This window comes from Aethalodelphis obliquidens, unplaced genomic scaffold (assembly GCF_003676395.1).
Source record: "Aethalodelphis obliquidens isolate GAN/ISIS:26980383/991018 unplaced genomic scaffold, ASM367639v1 scaffold12, whole genome shotgun sequence".
Lineage (NCBI taxonomy): Eukaryota > Metazoa > Chordata > Mammalia > Artiodactyla > Delphinidae > Aethalodelphis > Aethalodelphis obliquidens.
In genome coordinates, this window is record NW_020837956.1 from 8,634,544 (window position 1) to 8,653,475 (window position 18,932).

The following is an 18,932-nucleotide window of genomic DNA, read 5'->3' on the forward strand; positions in this document are numbered from 1 at the left end:
TTTTTATTATAAAAAATTCAAACATAGAAATGGATTTTTTATTATGAAAAATTTCAAACATAAATTACAAACATATAAAGCGTATTAAAATTTCAAACATATATACACACACACACGTATATGTGTATGTGTGTGTGTGTGTGTATATATATATATATATAGAGAGAGAGAGAGAGAGAGAGAGAGAGAGAGAGAGGGAGAATAATGTAATGAACCACCTTGCCAACTGCTTGGCAAGGCAAGCAGTTGCCTTGCCACACTTGCTTCATCTATCCCTTTCATTGTCCTTTGCTGAAGTGTTACAAAGTACATCCCTGAAATGTTATTTTTACTCCTATGCACCTCAGTGTGCCTCTCTAAAAAATACTTTCTTCCATGTCCCCAGTGCCATTGGCACATCCTATAAATAATTCCTTGGTGTCATATAATATCTAATATATACATAACTATCTGTATTATTTCAAAGTATCTTTTTTTACATTTGTTTTTTTCAAGTTGGAATCTAAACAAGGTTCACACTTTGCATTTGGTTGTTCTGCCTTTGAATCTCTTTTAATTTTGTGGTTCAGTCTGTTGATGGCTGGTTTTTATGGCTGAGGGAGCTGAGGGGGAAGAAGCAGGAACAAGGTGATAGACTTTAAGCCAGGCTAAAAGAAAACCTTTAAAATCACAGGGCCTGCTGGGAGTAGGGAGATTTGGTTGTAACATTTGTGGCTGAAATAATGTTTTTTAGGCCCATGTCAAACTTTAAAAAATGCCTCCTTCAAAGTAGTATTATTTATGTATATTTTGTTCTATATAAGACATAAACAACTAAATTTGAGTTGCTATTTGGAATGTTAGTCAGAAACTGAAGTTGTCTATCTTAACACCAAACTAAAATAAAGAAAAAAAAGTCCCCACCAGAAACTAACACAACATTGTAAATCAATGATACTTCAATTAAAAAAAAACAAAAAACCCACATGTTTTTAAGAGCTCTGTTTCTCTCTACAAATTAGAAATCAGTTATCTTGCTGAAGACTGTCTTCTTCAATTTAAAAAAGAGTATTTTTCCTTTGGACTTTACCTCTTTATTTTCGTATTAATTTTAGTTAAATCCAATTATGATCCTTCTAAAATAATTGTGCCTGTCTAACATTAAATATGCTATTTCTTAGGATAATGTTATATAACTGTATATTAGGGCATAAGATGAAAAATTTTTTAAAAGTCACATGTTTTTAAGCACTCTAGAATAACAGTTAACATAGTACAGCAGAATCTTACTAACAGTAATGTCCAAATAACTTTAAAATGTTTAAGGTTCTTTCCAAATAACTTGCTTTATGAATTCTCCATAGGATGTGGATGAAAATTTTATTTGTGATAGGCCACACTTGAGAAAGCTAAAATGATTACTAAAATACACTTTCAAAAATGTGTATATGAATATGTATAAGCTCTGTAACTGTAGAATATAAACTACAGTAAACTATAAGGTTATGTTCTGCTTGTTGGAAATCTTGAATTTTGCAATATAGAACATTGGTGAGAGTTTGATTAACCTTCAGAACATTTTGGGCGTGGGTGCAGGCCTAGATATTAAAGCTCATTTGCACACAAGACACATGCTCTTCATGCTTTTGTAAGAAATGGAAACTATAATAGCTACAAATGCTAAGACCCATCATAAAGAAGAAAGTAGGTGAAAAGTGGAAAGTGAGACATTTTTTAGTTTCCCTCCCTCTGAATGTAAGGATGTTTATTCTTTCCTGTTAATGTATATCGATAGTTTATGCTTTTACTTTTTGGTACCTGATAATGCCAAATGTTTGCTTTATATATGCCTTTTAGGTGCCCTGATTTGAGTCTGCAGAAGCTACCGGAAGAGTGGTTATGGAATGTTTTAGAGGAAATTAGATGCAGTGATCCTTCATCTAAACTCTGTGCTACAAGACGCAGCGCTGGAATTCCTTTCTACATACAGGTAGATACTTATCTACAGGATCATAGCTGGGGGCTTTGTTTGTTTGTTTTTGGTCTTTTGATAATAGTGTATTCTAACCCCCCTGACATATGGGTGAGCATATTGCATAAGGGACATTTCTGTCTTCTCTATAGTACATTTCACAAGTACTATAGCATTTGTGATTTTGTTTTAATGTGTGGACAGTGTGTTCCTGTGACAGATCTCTTCTTGGAACAAACCCTCTAAGAGGTCAGTCTTGTAATATGAACAGAGGGTGGTAGAGATTTCCGCCTGTGTGTGAAGTAGGAAGACATCGCTGTGGTGCATTCATTGCTCACTTCCAGGAAGTGCGCATGCTGCCCTTTATTTTTTTTCTCAATTAGAAAAAATATTCTTCCTTTCATGTCAAAGACCCTTAAGACTGTAGGCAACCAGCGTTAACAATTTCTTTTGAATCCTTCTATAAAATATCCATGCATAAAATAATCCTAATCCTAATAGTAGCTAACTTTTATAAGTGGTTATTTCACATATGTTATCTCATTTAATCCAATGAGGTAGGTCCTATGATCATCCGTATATTGTGGATGAAGAAACTGGGCCTTAGAAAAGTTAGGTAAGTGATTTGCTAATGGCCACAAGGATAGTAAGAGCAGCACTAAGAATTGAGCCCAGGCACCCTGCTGTGTGTGTGTGTGTGTGTGTGTGTGTGTGTGTGTGTGTTTTCTTTATTAACACAGATGAAAGCATACTCCACACAAGAGACTGTTTTGTCTCTTGCTTTTTTTCACTTAATGTTATACCTTAAAGATTGCTTCATATCAGCATACTCAGATATTGCTACTCGATAAGAAAATATTTTATTTCCACAGTGTTGAAATTAAGAGGCTGTCACCATTATGAATCCAAAGAATAAAAACCAAGTCTTCACGATACTAAATCAGACCCGACCTGAATGATCTTTGTTTAATATTCAGGAAGATAAAATCTAGGAATGGGGTGATATAAAAAAAGCAATGAAAATAAGTGAAATGAAGTCTGTTTTTTAGTGCCCCAACATGTTTTCTTTCCCTTTCTTATGCCTCCCTCAAATTCACAGAGTCATGATTTTTATGACAACGGGCACCAGTCGTGGAGGTTGATTTGGCATAGAGATCACCGAGGTGGTTCTGCTGGGTAGATTTTGGTGACCTTCAGAAATCGACTCCTCTCTGATCTGACCCGTTCTGGACCAGTGTGGGTCATTCTCCTGCCTCTGATTCATTCTGACCTAGTGTGTTTTTGCCTCATATGTCTGTCTGAGGACATGTGTGAATGCAACAGCAAGGTTTGGTTGCATCTTTGTGCTGTGTGCCTCCATCTCTGGTTCCCAACTGGTACTACATATTGGTTATAGTGATAGAGGGGTCAGAACTGCACCTTCTTAGCCCAGCCTTGGGAAGAATGTCATAACTATGCACAGCTCTTGGGGAAAAAGAACTATCGTTCCTAGGAGACACATTAGTAATCATATAGAGATTTCTTATTTATTTTAGTTGAATAAAATCTAAATTATCGGAAAAATCTGCTCAGAGAGGCCCCATTTTTCCTAGCGTAACTTACCAATAAAGTAATGTTCTTGTTCTGGTGGAAACCTCTGCTTGGTGTTAGCTATGGAGAAAAACTCCCCATTACTCCCAGTCCTACACAGCTGCTAATCTATTTTCTGTCTCTGTATAAATGGAATCATATAATATGTTGTCTTTGTGTCCTCTTTCACTTAGCATCATGTTTCAAGGCTCATCCATGTTGTAACATGTATCACTACTTCATTCCTTTCTATTGCTTCAAGTGGTTTGATATTCCTATTTTTATGTTTATTGAATATTGGCAAAATGTTAGACACAAAATAAATAAGCACCTCTTGAATATTCAAATATAGGACCCACTTTGAAGTTTGTAGTATTTCCTTTTGTCCCATGGACTTTCCAGTGCTACAGTTTGATAGTCCTCCAGGTAGACTCTTGTGAAGAATTAAATAACTGATCAATCTCCAGGGAGTTTCCAAATCCTTACAAGAAATTTAATCCAGAGGTTTTTTGTTTTTCAAGTGAAGAGAAGTTTCTTGTTGGATAAATTTGTTATTAAAACTGACGTGCTTATTGTGTCTGAGACCTGCTACCCAGTTATGGTCTTAGAAGAGATGTCAACAAGAGCCATTTTCAACCTCTTAGAATTACATAATTAATAAGCAAACTGGAGGTGACCTTAGAGATGCTGTGATATCACCACCTAATTTTACAGACGAAGAATCTGAGGGATGGAGAGGTTAAGCTGCTTGCCCGAGGCCACGTGGCTTAATTAACTTGCTTAACACCACATGTTTTTATAAAGGGGATTTTGCATTGGGGAATCAATTCTGGGAAGTAGCAAACAGGTGTATATAAAATAATAGTCCTGATAATTTCTGTCTTGTTTTTCCATAGGCATTGTTGGCATCTGAACCTAAGAAAGGCAAAATGGATTTGTTGAAAATAACTATGAAAGAGTTAATCTCTTTGGCTGGACCTACAGATGACTCACAGAGCACAGTCCCTAAGGTAATAATGGAAATATACAAACCCTGCTAGGAAGGCGGTGGTTTTAAATCTTTGCTGTACTTAAAAAGAAAAAAAAAAATCTGCTGAAGGTACAGAACTCTTGAGGATAAGACAGACATTTGAAGCTTATTCAGAGGGGTTTTGTTTTGGTTTGGTTTTTCCAGTCCACAAGATAAACCATTGCTTTAGTTGTTATAGATTGACCAAGATGATCTGTTTTTAAACTGTGGTGAAAACATTCAATTTAGACAAGATATTTTGTAATATTACAACTGTATCTAAAAATTTAAAAATGAATGTGCTATCACCTTCAAATTTCATGTGTGCTTCGAGTCGATGTATATTTTATGATTGGGCAGTTGGATCTTTCCCTAAAATGTAGTGTCTGGCTTTGGGTATATTCATATTTTAATTTTAGCTAATACTCCTTTTTATGTCACTGCTAACGTTGAGTTAAGTATGTACTTATGTGTGTGTATGAATTTGGGTTAAGTGTTCCTCACAGCTTCACTCCACTCCACTCCATGGTAGTGCATACCTGTGAGATACTTCTTGTCTAGGCTTTGTCAGCAAATGCTTCATAGTAGGATGTTCCTACCCACCTGTGGGAGGCCCATGCTAGGTCAGAGAACAGACTAAGAGCTGAAGTTTACAGTCAAGTACATATGGTTTTATGTCAGAGCCTGTGGGAGGTATTAAAGGGAAGCCCATGGGCCAGAATGTAGACCGGTGGGAAAGGATAGGGTTTATTAACACATGTCACATAGTGGCCTGTGACTATACGATGTGAAATTTCTTTAAAAATTTTAAATAAAAAGTTACTGATCACCTTTCAGAAATGATCATTTTATTTTCCCCCAAAAAGTGTGAAAAATATAATTGGCTCCATTTTCTTAGACTATCACTTTAAAAAATAACATTGTTTAATAAGAACACTTGAAAATAGTGAAATTTGGTTTTAAAGAGTACTTTAAATTATTACCTTACTCTGCTTCAAGGTCATTAATTACCACTAGTGACCATTTTTATTAAATTGGTGAAAATTTAATATTTTATCTCTGACCAGTTCTTCTAGGTGTTGGATGATGACTTGCTTTCCTTCTCCCCTCCCATGGTTTACTTCTGTATTATTTTTTTATTATCTGTGAAATATTTCAGCACGTAAAAATGTACAGTGAATAATCAACATCCATGAAATTAGTTCCAAGTTTAAGAAGTAAAACGTGGGCTTCCCTGGTGGCGCAGTGGTTGAGAGTCCACCTGTCGATGCAGGGGACACGGGTTCGTGCCCCGGTCCCGGAAGATCCCACATGCCATGGAGAGGCTGGGCCCGTGAGCTGTGGCCATTGAGCCTGCGCGTCTGGAGCCTGTGCTCCGCAAAGGAGAGGCCACAGCAGTGAGAGGCCCACATACTGCAACAAAAAAAAAAAAAAAAAAAAAAGAAGTAAAATGTTAAAGATACAGTTGCATACACTGTGGATTCCTCCATATTCTGTTTACCTTTGGTCCTCCTCATCCTCATCTGTAATCATTAAACCAAATCATTTCGTGCATTTTTTTCATTCTTTTAAGAGCTTTTTTTTTTTTTTACATGAATTGTGTTATCTACACATTGTTTTATAATTTGGCTTTTTTTCAGTCAACATTTTTTAAAATTAGTGAGCTCCAAGTTCATTTTAATTTCTAAGCAGAGTTTCATTGTATACAAATGTTTTCCTTTCTGCCTGGTGTGAAATTTGTGTTTCCCAGTTTTATTTTGCATTTCTCTGATAACTGGCTAGCTTTAACATCTTTCCATGTATTTATTAGGCTTTAGTATAACTTCTGTGAATTGCCTATTTAAAGACTTTGGCTACCTTTAATTTGGTTATTTGTCTTTGTTTTGCAGGAGTTGGGTTTTTTGTTGTTTTAAAATTATTTTCCTGATATTTTTTTCCTTTTTGGTTCTTTGAATTACACATAGCTTCTCCTAGTCTATCACTTCTTTTCACTTTGCTTATTATTCTGTTATTGCCTGGAAGTTTTAAATTTTAATAAAACGGAATATGTCAGTCTTTTCTTTTATGGTTTGTGCATTTGGATCTCATTTAAGAAAGCCTTCCATACCCCAGGGTCAGAAAGATATTTTATATTTTCTTTATATAATACATCCTTTCCTCTTGTGCTGTCGTACTAACACCACTTCTCATGTACTGTTTCTGTCGATACGCATGTCTGTTTCTGTGCTCTATTCTATCAGTCTGTTAGTCTGTCCCTGGGCCCAAATCACTATTTTAATTACTGTATTTTTTTAAATAAGTTTTGATATCTGGTAGGGTGAGTCTCCTTTTTTTTCCCTTCAGAATTACCTTGGCAATATTTGTCCCATTGCTCTTCCATATAAGTTTTAGAATCAGCTTGTTAAGTTCAACCAGAAAGCCCTTTTTAAATTTTGGTTGGAATTTAAATTCATTTATTTATTTGGGGAAAATGACTTCTTTTTTTGATACTGAGTCTTTCAGTCCATGTACATGGCTTTATTTTTCCACTTATTCAAATCTTCCTTAATGTTTTTCATTACATTTAAAAATAATTTTCCTTAAAAGTCTTACACATCTTTTGTGAAATGTTCAGCAACCTACCCAAATTGCTGTAATTCAACTGATGACTTGTCTGTAAATTCTTTGAATTTTCTTTATAGGTAATCATATCCTTAGTAATGCTAAATTTGCTTTACTCTTCTAATTTTTTTTTTTTTTTTTTTTTTTTTGCGGTATGTGGGCCTCTCACTGTTGTGGCCTCTCCCGTTGCGGAGCACAGGCTCCAGACGCGCAGGCTCAGCAGCCATGGCTCACGGGCCCAGCCGCTCCGCGGCATGTGGTATCTTCCTGGACTGGGACACGAACCTGCGTCCCCTGCATCGGCAGGCAGACTCTCAACCACTGCGCCACCAGGGAAGCCCTCTTCTAATTCTTTAAAAAAATTTTCTTGTTCTTCTGGCTGGCACTTGTAGTACAGTTTTGTATAGAAATAGAGATAGCAGACATCCTTATGTTGTATCTGATATTTGCTGTAGGTTTTAACGTGTCTGTTATCAAGGAAACCAAATTTTATTGAATGCTTTCAAGCATTTTTGAGATAAATGTTTTGTTCTAAAATTTGCAAACATCATGAATTATATTGACTTTTTAATGTAATAGGATCTTTGCCTACAGAGAATGAACTCCCAACTTTGAAATGATAGATTTTTTTACACATTGCTAGATTCACCTAAAAATTTGAAAAAAAAATTTTTTTCACATATTTTCACTGGATTCATAAGTGAGGTTAACCTGTGGTTTTCCTTTTTCATGCTGTACCTGTCCTCATTTTTAAAATTTTTTTATTGAATTATAACAAACATACAAAGATGTGTACAAATAATATGTTTGCCTCCACAAAGTGAGCACATTTCTATAACCAGCAAGAAACAGAACATTTTAGCACCTGAAAGCCCATTCATACTCCTTTCTAATCAGTACCTTTTCCCCAAATGTAACCACTAGCTTAGTTTTAACACCATAGCTTTACCTGTTTTTTTTTTAAATTTCATATGAATGTAACCATACATTATATACTGTTTTGATATGATTTCTTTCGATGAACATTAAGTTTACGATATCCATCCATGTTGTGAATTATTCATTTTCATTGCTATGTAATAGTATACAATTTATTTATCCATTCTTCTGTCAATGAAAATTTGGGTGGTTTTAAATTTGGGGTTATTTATTAAGAACAGTACTTTTAAGAACATTCTTTGACACGTCTAATGGTGAACAAATATGTACATTTCTTTTGAGTACTTAGGAGTTGTTATTGAGTATGTGTATGTTGAGCTTTAATAGATACTACCATTTCTCAAAGTAGTTGTCCCTACCTTATTTTGATAGCCAGGTGGTACTGGACTGATAAAATAAACTTGGGCATCTTCTCTTAACAGTTTAAATAGATTGGGATTATATATTCTTTGAATATTTGGTAGAATTCGTCCATAAAATCATGTGGGTCTTTGTGTGTGTGTATGTGTTTGTGTGTGTGTGCGTGTGTGTGTGTGTGTGTATGTGTGTGTGTGTTATTTTGGTGGGTTTGGTGTCTTGCTTTCTTTTTGGTCTATGAGTAGGATTTTTAACTATTGATTTTCTTTATATAACGATAATATCTATATAGCTTTTCCATTTCTCCTTGAATTTGTTTTGATTAGTTCTGTTTTCTAGGAAATTGTTCATTTTGCCTTAATTTTTCTAATTGACTAGGGTAGAAATATTTTTGTTTTATTCTCTGATGTACCTTTAGTCATGTCCTCTTTGGTATTCATGATATTGCTTATTTTCTTCTCTTCTTGGTTAGTCTCATCAGAGGTTTGTTTCTATTTCAAAGAATCACCTTTCGGTTTTGTTAATGCTCATAGTTATGTCATTGATGTTTTAAAATTTTCTACTCTTTTAAATTTTCTTTCTCTCTTTTGAGTTTATTGTTCTTTTTCTGTCATCTTAATTGGACGTTTTTTCCAATTCATTTTTTTATTAAAGTATAGTTGATTTACAGTGTTGTGTTAATTTCTGCTCTATAGCAGTGATTCAGTTATACATATATATGCATTCTTTTTTATCTTCTTTTCTATTATGGTTTATCACAGAATATTGAATATAGTCCCCTGTGCTATACAGTAGGACCTTGTTTTTATCCATTCTGTAATAATGGTTTGCCTTTTTTTTAAATAGATGCCACTTAAGGTGTACATTTCTTTTATGTTCCACTTAAATGCATCGCACAAGTGTCAGTGTGTAGCATGTTCGTTATTGTTCAGCTCTAAATATTAAAAATTTTTTTCTTTGACCAGTGTTTTAAAATGTGTCAGTTTTAAAAGTATGTAAAGAAACTGATTCCTAACTTAACTCCACTGTGATCAGAGCATAATCTGTAAGAAATTAATTTTTTGGTGTTTGTTGAGGCTTTGTGGCTAGGTTTGAGGTCATTTTAAAAAATAAATGTTTCATGTGTGCTTGAAAAGAATGTATTGTCTCTATTTGCTAGGTGCGGGATTCTACATAGGTCCATTGGATCAAACTTTTGTATTGCATTGTTCAAATCTTGCTAACTTAAGAAAATTGATTTATCAATCATTAGGCATGTTTTATTAAAATCTATTTTATTTGTGAATTATCCATTTCTTCTTGTAATTTGGTAATTTTTTTGTTTGGAGGCTATGCTACTGGATATGTACAGATTTGGAATTACCACAGTCTTCAACCTACAACTGATTTTGAACTTTTTATTCTAGGTTCATGCTTTAAATATCCTTAGAGCCTTGTTCAGAGATACACGTCTGGGAGAAATTATTACCCCTTACATTGCTGATGGAGCTAAGGCTGCAATTCTGGGCTTTACATCACCAGTCTGGGCAGTAAGTGCATTTGCTATTTATTTTCATTGACTTAATTATACCTCTGAGTAGGTTTTAATAAACTAACCTTTCACTGGATGATACAAAATATGTACTGCATTTTATTAAAGAGTTACTCCAAGGGATAAATCCTTGGATCAAGCTACATTTTGACCCTTGGTATTTTATGGTTACATTCTGTCTCCTTTGTTGGCTTATTAGCCATAACTCTTTGTTTTCTTATTTTAGTATTTGCTTTAGAGTTTATAGTATATATCTTTAACATCACAGTCTGCCCTCAAGTAATATTTTACCATCTTAAAGTATAAGAACCTAGCAATATGTACTCCCATTTCTCTCCTCCCAACCTTTGTGCTTTTATTATACATTTTACTTTTTTGTATATTGTAAACCCATACTACATTGTTATTATTTTTGTTTAAACTGTCAATTATCTTTATTTAAAAACTGACCATTTAAACTATTTTTAAGTATACAATTCAGTGGCATTAAAAACATTCACAGTGTTGTGCAATCATCACCACTCTCCATTTTCAGAACTTCTTCATCTTCCCAAACAGAAACTGTACCCATTAAATAGTAACTCCCCACATCCCACTTCCCCCAGTCCCTGGTAACCTTTCTTCTTTTTGTCTCTATGAATTTGCCTATTCTAGGTACCTCATGTAAGTGGAATCATATATTTGTCCTTTCATGTCTGGATTGTTTCATTTAGCATAGTGTTTTCAGGGTTCATCCATGTTGTAGCATGTATCATAATTTCATTCCTTTTTAAGGCTGAATGAAATTCCATCATATGGGTATATGACATTTTGTTTATTCTTTCATCTGTTGATGGACACTTAAGCTGTTTCTTTTTGTTTAGGGTGAATAATGCTGCAGTGAACATTGGTGTACAAGTATCTGTTTGAGTTCCTGCTTTCAATTCATTTGTGTATATCATATAGTAATTCTGTATTTAATTTTTTGAGGAACTGTCAAACTGTATTCCACAGTGGCAGCACCATTTTATACTCCCATTAGAGTTCCATTTTCTTCACATCCTCGCCGGCACTTGTTATTTTCTATTTTTTTGGTAACAGCCATCTTAACAGGTGTGAAGTGGTATCTCATTTGATGTTTTGATTGCACTTGATGTTGAGCTGGAAGCAGAATGACTCTGAGTATCTGAATGTGTCTGTTGTGGGCTCTGGGTATCAGTGTGTTGAGGGAATGCTGGAAATATACATATGAAAAGGTGAAAAAACAGATGCAAAACATGAAAATGGGGGAGGTTAAATGCTGAGTCACTTTTTTTGTTTTCTTTTGTTTTTTGCAATATGATTACTGTCCAGAAACTTCTTGATTCAGAACTCCAAGATTGTGGGCAATACCCAGTACAGTTTTCAGATTAAAGAAAGTAAACTTTCACTTTTTTTTAATAATTCCTGGGAGAAACACCATGATTTTATTGTTTTTTCTACATCACTGTGCCTTCTAGAATAAAGGAGACTAACCTATGGTTTGTAGGCACTTGACTGTAGCGTTAAAAAAAAGAAAGACTGGCAAAGGGAGAGGAGAAAAGAAGCTAGACCTTAATATATTACTTGCAGAATGGAGAATTTACTAGAAAGGCAGGCTTTCCAATTAGTGAGCTGCACAAACCAATTCATAACTCTCTGATGAGCCTCTAATTGACAGTCAGTATATTGCAGTGGAGCCCAAGGCACAGACTCCCAACGTAAAGAGGAATCCTCAAGATTGCCAACTGTTGCCTGGAAAATCGTACATCTTCCTGTAAGAAAGATAAATGTCTGAAATTCTGTCTAGGAGCATTGCCTAACTACTCCTGAGGACACGGTGTTTACCTTTTACATTTACAGGAAAACGGAGCGATACCTGTATACCGTCAGGAGAGGTAGGTAGGAATGTGGCTTCACCATCAGGAAGAGTAGAGATCATAAAGCTGATTGCCAGAAATGTCAGTATTGTTTTCTTTAAGCCACTCATTCCAGATGAACAGAGAAATGTTCTCTATGAAAGGGCTTTCGGAGAGTGAAACCTGGTGACTTTTCCAACTTTAGGAAAACTGAAAGTATCAGAAATGAATGGATCTTTTTTTTTTGAAGTCTTGTTTGGAGACCTTTTAAACAGTAACACATGGACACTGCAGAAAGTCTGAAAATACAAGCATAAAAGGAAAAGTCACCGGTTTAACTACCATACAGATATAATAATCTTTAGCATTCGAATGTGTTTTCTTTCTCTTTTTTGTATGTGACTTTTATGTGTGTGTAGTACTCATATGCACACATAATCTATAAAAGCCTGCACAAATATATATATAAGTGCTTATGTATAGTTTTATTTGGGGGGAATCTTCCCTTTTAACACGTGTTTTAAAGGAATCTTTTTTGTTTCTATTCAGTTTGTTTGCTTTACCAGAGAAAATAAACATCACAGCTATAATGATCCATACTCTGACTTAAATATATCAATTGTTCTGTTTCCTTCCTTATAAAAACCTAATCTAAGTTATGCCAGAACCATGTCAACATACTCAATGAATGTGAAGAAGTCTTCATTTTACAAAACAATTAACCATAGCATTCTGTGTGAAGTTGTTTAAAGAGTGGTTTTTCCTGACTGTGTGTGAAATATGGTTTGATTTACAGAAATCTGATTTGTACACATCTTCTCAGGAATATATCTTGTACCTAAAGGTGACTCCATCTGTACTTTTGGCTTAATTGTTTTTCCTGGTAAGTTAGAGAAAAAAAAAGTAAAATAAGCTTAATTTTCACTTTGCAGTAAAGGAACATTTTCCAGGAAGCATTCATGTGTATATTTAATAGTTTGTACAGAGTCCTCAATCTTTGTATTGAGACCACACAAATCTCTCAGTCTTTGCCACCTATTAGGCATTTTTAAAAGCCAGGGGAAATGTATTGTTGTAAATATATATAAAACATTAGGCATACCTCCTGGTTACAGACAATATTAAACACTAGAAATACAAGGATAAGTAAGACAATCATAATAGTGACTGTCTTATTGACTATTTTCCATGTGCTTGGTATCATTTACATTGATTAGCTCAGTTCATGCTCAGAGCAATCCTGCTAGGTAGATTCTGTTATTAGAATCCCCATTTTACAGATAAAGAGAGGAGAGAGGAGAAATAACTTTGTCCAAGGACATACAACTATTATTTGTGTGATTCTAGAATCTGTGCTATTATCGGGGAAAGTTTGGGGTATTATAGGAATACGGCGAAGGTGTATCTTACTTACCTTGTAGGGTTTTGACCCTGTCCTTAGAAAACAGAGCTGGAGGTATAGCCTGGGCACCCAGGCTATAAGGTTTTATTGAATGGTACAAACCTACAGTAGCAGGAATGAAGGAAAAAGGGAGGTGAGGCAAGAAAAGAGAAGAGACATTATCAAGCAGGTGTTGTAGTTTAACTTGCAGGAAAACTGAGCTGCTTGTCTGGTCATGTGGTGTATCTTCTAGCCAGGCCATGTGAAACTACCGGCCCTGGGAACAGTCCTACCTTCTCTCTCTTATTGGTCAAAGTTCACCCCTTGGGGCATTAACACAACTTGTGCAGGTGTTGACACAACCCTTGGGCAGCTGCTAGAGAAGCCAGATCCCATGCCCTGTGATGTAGTATCTCATCTGAATCTGGAAATGGCTGGATGAGCCACAGTCACCATTGGTGTCTGGGGTTTGACACTTGGCTTCCACTGCTGTTGAAAAACCCTACATGAGAGAGTTTCACCGTAGGGGGATGATGGGCTTTGACTGATGTAGTGAAAAGTGAAGGCTCGATTGTGAGATGGCAGGAGGGAAGGTGGAAGACCAATCAGGAAGCTATTGTAATAGTTCTGCCAAGTGATGATAGTGGCTCAGAATAGAGAAATATTAATAAAGGTGGTGACAAGTGATAATTGGGCTTCCCTGGTGGTGCGGTGGTTGGGAGTCTGCCTGCCGATGCAGGGGACGCGGGTTCGTGCCCTGGTCCGGGAGGATCCCACATGCCGCGAGGCGGCTGGGCCCGTGGGCCATGGCCGCTGGGCCTGCGCGTCTGGAGCCTGTGCTCCACAGCGGGAGAGGCCACAACAGTGAGAGGCCCGCATACCGCAAAAAAAAAAAAAAAAAAAAAAAAAAAAGATGCTTAACATCATTCATTATCAGGAAAACACAAATCAAAACCACAATGAGATAACCATTTCATATCCAGTGGGATAGCTATAATTTAAGAGGTGGACCACAACAATTATTGGGGAGGATTTGGAGAACTGGTGAAAATGGAACTCTCGTACAGTGCTGATAAGGATGTAAATGGTACTGCCACTTTGGCAGTTTCTCTAAAGGTTAACATAGAGTTACCATGTGACCCAGCAGATTCACTTCTTGGTATATACCCAAGAAAAGTGAAAACATGTTCACACAAAAACTTGTATGTGAGTGTTCATAGCACCATTATCCATAATAGCCAAAAAGTAGAAACAACCCAGTGTTCATCAAATGATGAGTAGATTTTTTTAATGTGGTATATCCATTCAGTGGAATATTATTCAGCCATAAAAAGGAATGGCATACTGATACATGCTACAACATGGGTGAACCTTGAGAATGAAAGCCAAATGAAAGAAGCCAGACGTAAAAGGCTGCATGTCACGTGATCTCATGAATATGAAACATCCAGAATAGGCAAATCCCTAGAGACAGAAAGTAGATTAGTACTTGCCTAGTGAGGGAGAATAGGAAATGACTGTTAATGTGTATAGGGTTTCATTTTGGAGTCATGAAAATATTCTGGAATTAGATAGTGGTGATAGTTTCCTACTTTGTGAACATAGTAAAAACCACTGAATAGTACCATTAAGATGGTGAATTTTATGGTATGTGAATTATATCTCAATAACAGGAAAATTAATTTTTTAAAATGTCTTAAAAGTTTATCATTTGTTCACCTTTGGAGGTTACTATGACATGAACTCATTCTGCACACTGGTAAATTTATGGAAATAATTCTGTACTAACTGATAACAGAATGACCAAATAGCTCATGAAGGAAAGCTTTTTTTTTAATGGTAGTTTTTCTGAAAATTGTAACTAATTAATGGTAGAATATCACTAATTTGCTATACCTACTGGAATAAGTAATGATAATCACTGGCTACTAATGAGGGAACTCGATGAATGGATCAAGCTGGTAATCTGTTTGATCCATCTTAACATTACTAAAAGACATTATGTGTCTCCTGCCTTTGGTCTATCAAATCAAACAAGGGAGTTTTCTTTCTTGGTTGGGGTGGCAGATGGGTGCCCATTCACTTTGTAGAACAGTCCTCTACAGTTTTGATAAGGTATGCCTCAGCAGGCATCCTCTTTCATTTCCAGACACTCCTGTTTTAAGTTTACTGCTTCTGGCAGTCTTTGCCAGAAAGTTTGGTTTAGGGCAGGATGGAGTTTGTGTTTTGATTTTTCTTTTCTTCTTATATTTTTTGTATGATTCTTGAGAGACGATAGGGTCCTGGATGGCGTTACCAAGTCATCTTGAACCTAAGGAGTCTTTGGGAACCAAGTCAATGGCCTAGGTGAGAGATAATCAAGACCTGAGCTAGGCCAGAGGCGATGTTGATAGAGTAACAGGACAGTGATGGGTTTGGGGATATTAGGCAAGGCACACAGTAGGGACTTCATTAATGTTTGTTAACTGTTGAATGGACGTAAGTGAGTTTGTCCAATTTTAGCGTTTTATTACAATTATGGTATGAATTGTGCCAGTGTATCTGTGGTCCATTTCAAGAGTTACCACATATAAATTGAGTCAGTCATGTGCTTCTAGAGGAGAGGTTGCAAACTGGTGGCTGATAGGTCAAATCTGGCCCACAACTGTGTTTTATTTGGCTTCCACAATAGTTTTTTTTTTCCCTTTAATTTGTTGCCAACTTTTCAAAATAGATTTCACATAAAAGTTGGGGTTTCTGGCTTCTCTTGAAAAAGCAGAAGATCTGGCAACACTGGGCTTACATTCCCCTCAAGGCAGCAACTTCAGCTGAAGCTGAATAGTGACTGCATTATACCCAATCCTCTGCTGCCTCTGTCACTCACTGTCCTTATGGGCATTTGAGTTGTGATCCTTACTGCAGTAGTTTCAGGAAGCTATCTTCTAAATCCTACATTGTTACTTTTAACTACCTTTTTTCTTATATTGCTATTTAACACACCATATGACTCCTATCTAATTAGAATATAAGCTCTGTGTTAGCAGTAAGTGTGTGTGTTCTATTTCTGGACATTCTCCATGGGGTTGGTATAGGGCCTTACACACTATAGGGAAGTCAGTATATATTTATACATCTCTACTCTGATTTGGCAAGGTAATTGAGGAAGCCCAATATCCCATGGCTTTCAAGACATTTTTATGATGTAGGAAAGCGTCTTGACATATTGGTTTGGAAATAGATCTGCTTTATTATTACCATTTGAAGAAATGATTCATGTTTATAGTTTTTTCTTCTTATTTCTGTGAACCAGTTGCCTCAGATAATCTTAGGGTTAAAATTACTTAGGTTACTGCAGTTGTGTGGTTAATAACATTTTGTATATGATATTAAATATTTTCTTGGCCATATTAATACTGTGGATCCTTTGAGTTAGGTCTGATAAGTATTTTCTCATAGGTAAATGATTACAGAAAATAAAAGGAAAGAGCTGAGCTCTTTCTTGGGATATTCATCATCAGAAATGATGTGGGAAAATGAATTTATTGTTTCTTTTGAAGTGTTATTTAATGATACAAGTACAAAGGGATAATGAAAACAGTTGGTGGTAATATTAGAAGTATAGGAAAAAGCTGTGTTGTGTGCATGTGGTTGGACGGTAGAGCTCAGTTTAAGAGGAAATCATTGAAGTAATTACTATAAAGTTATTGAAAATTGTCTACTTTTATGGACATAAACCACATCTTCTTTAGCCCCACACTAGGCAATCGGGTAATGATTTTGAATGTCTAGTTTGAACATTGTAAATGTTGGTTTCATGCCATGAATATTTCTTAACCTTTATTGTGTATTTATTTTTACATTAGGTGAGAAATTCATCCACACTTCTCTTCAGTACGTTGATCACAAGAATATTTGGAGTTAAAAGGGGAAAGGATGAACTTTCCAAAAAAAATAGGTAAGCTTCATCTAATGCTAACTTTACTTTTTTACAAAATATTGTCCTGGGGCTTCCCTGGTGGCACAGTGGTTGAGAGTCCGCCTGCCGATGGAGGGGACACGGGTTCGTGCCCCAGTCCGGGAAGATCCCACATGCCGCGGAGCGGCTGGGCCCGTGAGCCATGGCCACAGGGCCTGCGCGTCGGAGCTCCACGATGGGAGAGGCCACACAGTGAGAGGCCCGTGTACGGCAAAGAAAAAAAAAAAATTGTCCTGGCCAAAAATAATTTTTGGAATTTTGCTTACTTTTATAGATTCATCTAGAGCATAAAACTATAAAAATACTATGGTAAATTAACCTATGCTGCCAAATTCTAATCCCTTGGGCAAAAATATCTACTGTTTAATAAGTGGACCTTTCAAAGCAGCAAAAATATATATATCAGAGTAGCAAGGGCTGAAATGTAGAGCTTGTTTCTCAATGCAACAGCTAAAGTTCGTTTTTTTGTTTTGTTTTGTTTTTGATTTACATCTTCATGTATTCCTGAAATGTCCTATATTGCTTTTTCTTGATGTGTCATCAGGTACTAGCTTGTGCAATATCTTTGCTTTTATAGTAACTGGAAGTTTAAATGTTTATAGTACACTCATCGGGACATGTCCCAGATTACTTTTACATTAACCTCTAACCAAGGGGAGCAGTTACGGATGTTGGTCACACAGAATAAACAATGCTTTTTACTTTTAGGTCTTCGGTGTTATGTTTACTCTCTAAGACATTTTCCTCTTAAGGTTTTTTTTAACGTCTGAGAAAAAAACTTACTGAAATATTTTGATTATGAGTAATTTTTAGATACAATGCACAAGTTCTGTTTGTTGGTTTTTAAAGAAGAGAAGCTTTGAATAGCTGTTTCTTTAGCACTTAGGAGGGTTTAGTGTTAGTCTAGTGGCTTGCAGTTGTTAACACTAGATGTCACTGTCGCTGCAGGCTTAATCATTTCTTAACTTCATTTACTATATCTGATTTGGCCCAGTGGTCTTGCTCTTGATGCTCTAGAGATAAATCAGGCCCTATTCCTCTCCTGCCTAAAAAAGTTGATGATCACACTTTTAAGTCAGGTTTTAAGCTCTTGTTTATTAAAATATATTTTCTTGTGATGGAACTAAGTCTTAGGAATGAGAAAATATCATGAAATAATTTTATGATGCACCGTTGGTAAATCTAATGAAATCTACTGGTAGTTCTGAATTGTTATTTAAATTGCTATTTATCACCCTATAAAATTCAATAAATATTTAAATGGAAAGCAGTTGGCTGTAAGTGTGAATTCCTTGAGTATACTAAGGAAATACTAGAGAGTTGTTTTTTTTTTTAGCTGAGTTGTATTTCTAATAATGATAACATTATTCCTTTGAAAGGTTGATTGTAATTTTTACTATTTAGCTGGTTCCTAAATAAATTCTTCTTGTCACTAGTTTGAAATCACTAATACTTGTTTCTTTTTAGCTTTGCTTATTTTGTTAATAATTCAATAAAGTGCTAAGGTTTAAAACAGTTTGGTCATATTATAAGGCCATGATAAATAGTGCATAAATAAAATATGATATGAGGTTATCAAACAAGTGAAATTAATGTTTAAAACTGAACTCGAAAATGAAGAAATGCTTTTTTTCCCTTTTACTTTTTATGAAGTGAGTGATTCTTGGATGTGTATACAAATTTTACTTTATACAGGAGAAAATGATCAGATTCATTTTATGTAGGTTGCATCTGAAGGAGGGTGGAAGAATAGCACAATGAAACCACACCGTTGTAATCTCTT

General features: G+C 35.6%; 1 protein-coding gene across 7 annotated transcripts in view; it reads left to right on the top strand.

The window, feature by feature from the left end:
* Positions 1-18,932, top strand: part of THADA (THADA armadillo repeat containing) — a 313,719-nt gene that overhangs the window by 77,962 nt on the left and 216,825 nt on the right. For all 7 annotated transcript variants that reach the window (XR_003434060.1, XM_027113258.1, XM_027113257.1 and 4 more), the window contains 4 exons: positions 1,837-1,969; positions 4,417-4,530; positions 9,833-9,955; positions 17,037-17,128. Coding sequence is in view for 6 of the 7 variants with exons in the window: in XM_027113258.1 (XP_026969059.1) it covers positions 1,837-1,969; positions 4,417-4,530; positions 9,833-9,955; positions 17,037-17,128 (462 nt within the window). In the remaining variant the exon portion in view is untranslated. The remainder of the gene's footprint in view (positions 1-1,836; positions 1,970-4,416; positions 4,531-9,832; positions 9,956-17,036; positions 17,129-18,932) is intronic.